This window comes from Temnothorax longispinosus, unplaced genomic scaffold (genome assembly GCF_030848805.1).
Source record: "Temnothorax longispinosus isolate EJ_2023e unplaced genomic scaffold, Tlon_JGU_v1 HiC_scaffold_457, whole genome shotgun sequence".
NCBI lineage: Eukaryota > Metazoa > Arthropoda > Insecta > Hymenoptera > Formicidae > Temnothorax > Temnothorax longispinosus.
The window spans coordinates 1-8,836 of NW_027270294.1; the positions used below are offsets into that span (position 1 = coordinate 1).

Consider the following 8,836-nt stretch of genomic DNA (forward strand, 5'->3'; position numbering starts at 1 on the left):
TAATCGACTCTCATGCGCCACGCCATAAAAATTCATTTGGACAAGCCTTTACGCTGTCGGCTGTCGTATGACGTAACGTAAGTCCGTTGTGTTTGGTCTGGAACCACCTGCGTCCTGTCAAAAGTGCTGAGTATCGCCGGTCAAAACTTCGCGATGCGAAGTGAAGACCGCGATAGCGAAAAATGGGTTTCATCGAGGACACTATCGTGATTCTCGTAACACAGGTGGAAATTCGTTTCCACTACAAAAATCAGATTTATCGATACTTCCCGAACTGATTAAGGTTATAAAGAGAGTAGTGGTGTTTCATACATGTATTTCGGAAGAATGTGAACGATTGTTTATTTCGTTATTAACGATGTTTTTAATGTAAAACGTAATATAAAATTATATAAATCTCTCTCTTAGTTGTATTTCTGAAAAGGTTTCTTGCTATACTCTCTATCAGTATTGATTCTTTGCGGATTATTAATATCTATGGATTTTTCTGCATATAACACAATGTTACATATTTATAAACGACATATTTATTTTTCTGCATATGTAACGATATTACATATTTATGAAACTGTAACTGAATTGTGAAATGTATGTATTTTTCAGAATAACACAATAAATTTCATATTGTAAAGCTTTACCATTTATTTAGTAAAATGTCGAATCTATATGTATGTTTCAATATGTTATTTGTTTTTAAAAAGAGCTTACTTGATGTAGATACTCTTTTCTGTACAATAGTTTCTGTTTATTTATCTCCCATATATTTCAGGTAATTTTCTTCTTAGGAGGATGGGTGTTCTTTGTGAAGAAATTATTCAGGGATTACGAAGTCCATCATAGATTAGTACAACTAATTTTCTCAACAACGTTTTCGTTATCTTGCACCATGTTTGAATTAATTATTTTTGAAATTGCCGGAGTGCTCGACTCAAGGTATCCTAAAAAATAAACTTACATTTTATCGGTTAAAAGATATAACATACTATTTTCTTTAGTTCTAGATATTTCCATTGGAATGCTGGCCTTTACATGCTTCTATTTATGGTGATAGTCCTGATCCCATTTTATATAGCATATTTTATTATCAGCAATATCAGATTTGGTATGTATTCGTTATAAATATCTTTTGTAAATTTTATTTCTGCTGTTTATTTTTGTCAAACATTTGTGTCAAATCTAATCAGTTTTTTTTTATCTGTACAGTAAGACTGAATCTAATACGGCCATTGACAGTTGTTATATATCTTTTTTATCTTTACCTGTTCTGGAAAGTGGGTGATCCTTTTCCAATACTGAGTCCCAAGAAAGGACTGTTGTCTATAGAGCAAGGTGTCAGTCGAATAGGTGTTATAGGTGTTACAGTAATGGCCCTTCTGTCGGGTTTTGGCGCTGTAAATTATCCGTACACTTCAATGGCTTATTTTATGCGTCCAGTCTCTTATGCGGATGTACAGTCCATAGAAAAACGATTATTGCAAACTATGGATATGATTATCGCAAAAAAGAAAAGAATTGCATCAGCTAGAAAAGGAGAAGCTGATGGACAAACCGAAACTCGATCTCGACTATGGGGGATGTTGGGTCCGTTAGGTGGTACAAAAGGAAACCAAGAAAGTATATATTCTCTTTAGTTTTACAACGAAGCTGTGAATACGAACCATTCTAATGATACAGTATACAATCGATTTATAGGTATCAGGCAATTACAAATCGAAGTTACTGCTTTAGAAGAGTTATCACGACAATTATTTTTGGAAGCGCATGACATACAAAATGCGAGAGAACGTCTGGAATGGGCTGCCACTTGGCAAGGAAAATATTTTAATTTCCTAGGTTATTTCTTCTCTTTATATTGTACTTGGAAGATATTCATTGTAAGTGTAATTAATTAAAAATTAAATTTTTTGTTTAATAATTCATTATTGTATTATATTTTTATAGTCTACAATTAACATAGTATTTGATCGAGTCGGCAAAAAAGATCCTGTAACCAGGGGAATCGAAATTGCGGTGCACTGGATTGGTTTCAATATCGATGTTACATTTTGGTCGCAACACATTTCTTTTTACCTCGTCGGCTGCATTGTTGTAACGTCCATACGTGGATTATTGTTGACTCTGACAAAGGTATGTAAAATACATATAGTAATTATATAGCACCTTGCATAGCAATTATACATATTTTTTAATTTCTATAAAATGACCTATATATGTACTGTCGATCTTGTACAATAAACATTCTTAACATTATAAGTAAAGCAAGATACATACATATGTAGTAAAGGACATAAATATTAATGTTTTATTACTTTATCATCAGTTTTAATAACAATACTCACTACTGACTTCTGTTTCAGTTCTTCTATGCTATATCGAGCAGCAAGTCGTCAAATATTATTGTACTTATACTTGCGCAAATAATGGTAAGTATATATAATATAAAACATACATAATTCTTATTGAGTTTATTCACATTCTAAATTCTGCGTTGCTTTCATTTTCAGGGAATGTATTTTGTATCTTCTGTACTCCTTATGCGGATGAATATGCCGGCAGAATACCGCATTATAATAACGCAAGTATTAGGAGAATTGCAGTTTAATTTTTATCATAGATGGTTCGATGTTATTTTCTTGGTATCAGCATTATCATCATTAGTGTTTTTATATCTAGCTCATAAGCACGCGCCAACGGAACGCATATAACGAAATAAAGGTACTTTTTGAGATAAATCTTATCAGTCTTATTTTACCAAGTAGTTTATTTAAAACCTACATTTGATATTTCGGTAGATAAGTTATTAAAATATGTTTAATGCTGGAAGAGAATAATAAAATTTTAAATATATGTTTCATGGCGCTGGTAACAAGTTAAATAAATACCCTTGACATATAATAACATTTTGTTGTAATGTACCACAATAGTCTGAAATATTAATTTATTTTCAATTTTTTTATTAAATCATGAAGTAAAGAACTATAAATTACAGAGGATTTGTATCTATAGCTTTCAAAGTATTATGCAATTTAATTGACTGATTAATCTGAAAAAAAAAAAGCAATTTTATTTTATACAGTTAACTAAATTGTATTTGTATTTATATTTGTTCTAAAAAACAACCATCACAGATAACTGAATAGTAATAGAAAATTGGCATTATGGTATGGATACTGAGTTGATTATGAGTAGAATCATAATTCTAATGTAATAATTCAATGGTCCATTCCTCGCCCATATTTACAGCTGGTTTACGTATCGTTAATACGTTGTTATGTGGATTATATGTAGTTTCCAATGTTGCTTTTCCCACACCTGTAAGCAATATATATTATTAATATCGATTTTTTGCAAGACTGATTTATCACACTTGAATCTGACTACTCACTGTGAGACTCCAATTGAGCAGATTTCATTCCTTGTGGTGGATTGGCTATGTCTATTCTTTCTAACCAGCTTTGTGTCTCATACGAAGCTAGTTTATCTATTAGAGTTGAAGTTATCTTATTACCGTCCAACGTTAGTCTTAAATACAAATATTTTCCATGGCGATATTCAAAACTGATTTCATCGTCAATGTATAGATTGCCGCTAGCCTTGCCATTATTATCAGCAATTATTATCAGAGTGTAAGGATCATTCCTCATAGCAACTGTACTACGTCGTATTCTCATTTTTCGTGGGACGATAGAACCACTTCTTTGGAATACAGGGATCTTGTGAATTGTTACTGGTAATTTAACGTATCCTCCTTTTTCGTAGGCTTGCATTGTATCAATATCGTACCAGGTTATTTTGCCCTCTCCTGGGAAATAAACTGCTACTTCGGTAGCACTGGACTGTAATACCGGACGTACGAGTATTGAATCGCCAAGTAGCAAATGATCGTCGATAGTAAATGTTCCCGATTCAGTTGGATAGTGTGCCCATAAAGGACGTATAACGGGATAACCGTTTACTTCGTGTTCTCTAAAGAGTGTGTACCACAATGGCAGATAGGAGTATCGCATTCTGAGTGCTTCACGAACTATTTGAGTAACTTCCTCATTGAATGTCCATGGCTCGCGCCTTCTTGTCTCGATGTGAGAATGCTGACGGAAGAAAGGCAGCCATGTTGCGGCTTGGTACCATCTAATGAACAATTCCGAATCTGGATTCTTGAAGAAACCTCCAACATCGGCACCACAAAATGATATTCCGGATATAGTCACTGAAAGACACATAGGATAGCTTACACGAAGGTGACTCCAGTCAGCTGTATTATCGCCAGTCCACATTGCCGCGTAACGTTGTGATCCAGCGAAGAAGGATCTCGTTAAGACAAAAGGTCTCAGGGAACCGCCTGACCGACGGAATAGAGCTTCGTATGTCGAACGGATATACATATGTCCATTAATATTGTGAACGTCTCTGTGTTCCCAACCTCCATAATGGACAAGATCCTTTGGTGCCGTTATTTCAGGGCCATTAAACACACTCGGTTCGTTCATGTCATTCCAAATGTAAACGTCATTAGTGGTACCGTGGAATTTATCTAAACTGTATAATCCAGTATAATATTCGATGACTTTTGGATCGAAAAAGTCTAGATACGACGAGGCTCCCGGCCAGCACCAACCCTCGTAATCTTTTCCATCCCTGTTTTTGATGTAATAGCCCAACCTGGTAGCATCGTTATGCAAGAAGTAATTGGTGTCACGTTTAATATGAGGATCTATGATAACTACCAATTTTCTGCCTTTGGCAGTGAGATTGTGTATCATTTCAAGAGGATTTGGGAATTTACGTGGATCCCATGTAAAATATTTTTTGTTGTCAGTATATTCAATGTCAAGCCACATAACTTCTAGTGGGATATCGTGTGTGTCAAAACTTTCGGCGATCGTTGCGACATCGTCCTGATCATTATAATTCCAACGAGATTGATGGTATCCAAGTGCAAACATCTAAAAGACACATATTTTAAGAAAATATTTCATAAAAAATTAATTTTAATTTTTAATTTTTTACAATATGTATTCAACATACTTGTGGCAAAGGAGCTGTACCAGTCAAAACAATGAATTGTTTGAAAACATCAAGTGGTTTTGGACCCAGCATGAAGAATACGTCAATCACTCCAGATTCTGACATGAAATGAGCATCCACCTGAGATTTCTTAGTTGATCCAGATACGAAATTAACAATGCTTTCCACAACATTATTGTCTGCACTCGATAGAATGTCGACCCATGTTTCGGCTGTATTGTGCCAGAAAACAGCTGATGATCTCTCCTTTCTAGAATATACAAAAACAAATTTTGCGTAAACATTCTCACGAATCCTAGAGCTGTTCAACTTATTAAAATGTTCTTACCCATGAGCGTAAAGAACAGGGATGGCACCGTACAAAGCCATACGTTCATTTGTTTCATATTCAAATACGTCTAGATTGTATAGTCTATATGGATCAGTCGATTTAGTTGATTGTAATGCTAGCGAATCAGCATGTTCTGGAATACCATAGGCATGTTCTGATCCGGGAAAACTAAAATCCATGGCAACAGCTTCCGGTCCATATGGTTTTGCATCGTGGTGCTCCTTGAAGTTCTCTTCCCAAGCACCAGAATCATTGTCAGCACCATCACCAGGATACGTATTATTATTATTATTATTTGTTTCAGCTGTTTCAGCATTTTCACCTTCTGGTCTATATAATACACAAGTAATAATATTATATTACCGACACCTTAATGCAATAATTTTATCTTCTAGCAATACTCACTTTACTGGTTTTGTACGCAAATGCTCAAATCTCATGAGACCACGGGCATTTGCCGATATCGTTAAAACACCTTGGGAATACAGTTCTACTCTAAATGGATTAATATATAAAACGGCTTTGTTATCGCCCTTGGTCACGGTTATAGTTTCAGCGGTGCTTTCCACAACATCCATCTCTACCGTTTGAGGCTGATCGTGAAGGGCATGTTCATTTTCATATCTGGGATGCAGTGGATTCTTTTCATTGATGTGCAACCGAAATGTGCTTTCTTTTAACGTGATAAGTTGCACCACATAGGTGACACCCGTATCCTTGTTAAATAAGTCTACCATGATCATCGATTCATTCTGTACAAGTTTATCCGGCAAAAGCTGATATGGCGTTTTTCCAGCCTCCATTCCTCTGCACCGTCTACAAAGAAAATAAAGATTACGTCAGCCTCTCAAATGACGTATTTTGAAGTATTTTGCAATAACAACTAATCCTTACCGGCAGAAACTGCTCTGGTCGCATCTTTTGAAGTTGTCTCTGTTGACTGCATCGGTAATGAATGGAGAACACAGTAGTATTAAAAATAGAGCCAACCTGAAACGTTTACAAAAACAAGACGATAATCAAAATCTGAACACTTGCCGCGAACACAACGGGCTACGTTCTACGTAAGTCACAGATTAAAGGGAAATATTGATAAGTCATGCTTATCGGCGTGCATTACATCGTGGTCTTTCACGTCCCAGCTGGGTAACGACCTCGGGAGGAAATCCTGCCGGAAAACGCGGCCGCGCAGTGATCTGTACGGCGACGATTCGTTTATAAAACTGTACAATTTCACTGTAGCGTATGGCGGTCGGTGTCGCAGCCGCCCGGCGACAGATTAGATTAGATTGGCGGCCGGCGGCGCGAGGAGTTAATTGAAAAAAAAGTATTTATATCGGAAATAAGATTGCGCGGTGGGGGACACGTCAGCGGCGTATCAACGATCTGCTGGATCTGCGTGAAATCTACGTCGCGATTTTACATCGGAGAAAAATCGTGATACGTGACCGCCGCGACCGCCCAGAACGTCGCGGAACGAGCGACGAGCGAGTCACGTACGCCCGCGACAAATCCGTATCCTCGCGTTCGAAGGTTAAAAAGCCGAAAATAAACTTACCGAACGCATGAAGCCATGTTGAGGAAGTAACCACTAACCACTGCCGTATCGCCCTCGCATCGCATTAATTCGCGCGACATCGTGCGCGATTGATTTTACAGATGGCGCGACGAGGTATTTTTACTTACAATTAGAGGAACTCTTACTGATTAAGTTTCGCGTTAATTACTGTTAAAAAAAAGAAAAGAGCTTATAAGGCTATAGGCAGTAGTTGTAAACGATAATTCCTTCGCGTAAACGGGATTTTGTAGTAACTACCTTTTTCAAAAAAGGTAAAAAAGTCGCCAAATACACGCAATGTATTTTGTAAATTCAAAAATTCAACCTATAAGTAGTAGTATATAGCTTTAATTTCTTCTTAACAAAATTATTATATCACAAAATTATGTTGCCTAACTCAACCCAAGTGACATATATTTAAAAAAAAGATGTGAAATCTTTAAATTGCGCCAATTGCAACAATTAAGAATATATATATTGCTTCAAAAAATAATTGTTGTGCAACTACTTTTAAAAAATAAAATTCATGTGATACATAAATCTTTGTGTTCCCATTCAAGGGTCTTCCTATTTCAACCCAAGTGGTAATAGCTTCTTAATTCTCTTTAACAAAATTATAATATTATAAAGAATCATTTTAATCACAAAGAATTTAAGAGGTAACAGTACAAAATAAAAATATTTAATTAAAATAAAATAAATAAATTTTTCTTGTAAAAAAAACTTGGCGCTGCTTTTTTACTCCCGTCACATTCTTGATCTCTAAATTATGTTTGTTTTTTTATTTAATCACAAATTTCAGTACTTATTAAATTTCGAAGTCTAGCAGCGCCAAGTTTTTTTACAAGAAAAATTTATTTATTTTATTTTAATTAAATAATTTTATTTTGTACTGTTACCTACTTTAAATCTTTGTGATTAAAATTATTCTTTATTCCGCTCTTTCCAACTATCGCAGATACCACCCCGATAAAAACAGTCCTCGTCGAATCCACGTAATTTACGTGGACTACATGGATGCAGATTTATCCACAAACTATCCACATGGATGCAACGTTATTTTCTCATCACTACATCGAAGTCTATTATCTCCGAAATATCAATGTAGATTCTCTGTGGACATATCTATTAAGAAATATGTACAGGGAATTTTTATTGACTTTTCGAGGATAAAAGACTTCGATGTAGTGATGAAAAAAAAACGTTGCATCCATGTGGATAGTTTGTAGATAAATCTGCATCCACGTAATTTCTATTAAAGATTATAATTAATCAATGAAAGTATTATTATACTGCGTTTATATATAGCAATGTCATAGCTTTTAATGGATAATCAATAGTGAATTATAATTTGATGCTGCATGCAATTATACTTTGTATACTGCAGGTGGAATGAACTTGTATTGAATAAGATTTTGTATGCAATTGCCATGTCGATTGACACATTTTAGCCCTAGTCGGTGCATCAGCAATTTATGTTTCTGCATTATTTCTAAAGTTTCATTAACGAAAGGTTTCCTTATTTTTGTCTAGTGAGGCCCTTGTAAGGATTTGATAAGAATGTTTTAACTTTATAAATATACTTTTTTCATAAATATATTTACGAACACAAAATTTCATAATGAGCCGGCACTGGTTTCTGACATTCACCCGGCATTAAGGGGATCCTGCAGCCGTATGATTTACCGACATTATCGTTAATCGATGGATCTTTTAATTGGCTTTACAGAATTGCAAATTTTTGGTCTAGAATTAAAGTCCGCACAAAAATCTAGGATGGAAAACGCGATTTTATATCAAAAGCACCAAAAAATTTAAAAATATTACTTATTGGGGCACATACACAGCTGTCACCTGACGATAATATTTGCTTAAAACAAAAATTCTACAGTTTATACGTACATAATGTTTATCATCCACCC

General features: G+C 35.1%; 2 protein-coding genes across 6 annotated transcripts; one reads left to right on the top strand and one right to left on the bottom strand.

Moving 5' to 3' along the window:
• The first annotated feature begins 25 nt into the window (after nucleotides 1–25).
• On the top strand, nucleotides 26–2,737 carry Gphr (golgi pH regulator). 4 transcript variants are annotated; one of them, XM_071797136.1, is made up of 8 exons: nucleotides 26–224; nucleotides 770–933; nucleotides 1,002–1,102; nucleotides 1,204–1,614; nucleotides 1,693–1,874; nucleotides 1,942–2,127; nucleotides 2,358–2,423; nucleotides 2,505–2,737. In XM_071797136.1, the coding sequence occupies exons 1-8, from the start codon at nucleotides 183–185 to the stop codon at nucleotides 2,703–2,705; spliced, it is 1,353 nt and encodes a 450-aa protein (XP_071653237.1). In that variant the 5' UTR covers nucleotides 26–182; the 3' UTR covers nucleotides 2,706–2,737. The 4 variants fall into 4 exon arrangements, with proteins under 4 accessions (XP_071653237.1, XP_071653236.1, XP_071653238.1 ...); XM_071797135.1 differs by having other exon boundaries at nucleotides 28–224; nucleotides 996–1,102; XM_071797137.1 differs by having other exon boundaries at nucleotides 31–283; nucleotides 996–1,102.
• Nucleotides 2,738–2,741: 4 nt separating this feature from the next.
• Nucleotides 2,742–7,009, bottom strand: Gcs2alpha (glucosidase 2 subunit alpha). 2 transcript variants are annotated; one of them, XM_071797133.1, is made up of 7 exons: nucleotides 6,915–7,009; nucleotides 6,251–6,346; nucleotides 5,762–6,172; nucleotides 5,354–5,686; nucleotides 5,026–5,275; nucleotides 3,386–4,943; nucleotides 2,742–3,312 (listed from the first exon to the last, which is right to left on the bottom strand). In XM_071797133.1, the coding sequence occupies exons 1-7, from the start codon at nucleotides 6,992–6,994 to the stop codon at nucleotides 3,200–3,202; spliced, it is 2,841 nt and encodes a 946-aa protein (XP_071653234.1). In that variant the 5' UTR covers nucleotides 6,995–7,009; the 3' UTR covers nucleotides 2,742–3,199. The 2 variants fall into 2 exon arrangements, with proteins under 2 accessions (XP_071653234.1, XP_071653235.1); XM_071797134.1 differs by lacking the exon at nucleotides 6,915–7,009 and adding an exon at nucleotides 6,477–6,831.
• Nucleotides 7,010–8,836: the final 1,827 nt, after the last annotated feature.

Bases quoted from the DNA above. Each gene is read 5' to 3' on its own strand.
- Gphr (XM_071797135.1), top strand. From the start codon at position 183: ATGGGTTTCATCGAGGACACTATCGTGATTCTCGTAACACAG. The intron at 934-995 runs GTATCCTAAAAA...TATTTTCTTTAG, and splicing joins GCCGGAGTGCTCGACTCAAG to TTCTAGATATTTCCATTGGA. The intron at 2,424-2,504 runs GTAAGTATATAT...TTTCATTTTCAG, and splicing joins TTATACTTGCGCAAATAATG to GGAATGTATTTTGTATCTTC.
- Gcs2alpha (XM_071797133.1), bottom strand. From the start codon at position 6,994: ATGTCGCGCGAATTAATGCGATGCGAGGGCGATACGGCAGTGGTTAGT. The intron at 6,173-6,250 runs GTAAGGATTAGT...TTTTCTTTGTAG, and splicing joins GACCAGAGCAGTTTCTGCCG to ACGGTGCAGAGGAATGGAGG. The intron at 5,687-5,761 runs GTGAGTATTGCT...TGTATTATATAG, and splicing joins TTGCGTACAAAACCAGTAAA to ACCAGAAGGTGAAAATGCTG.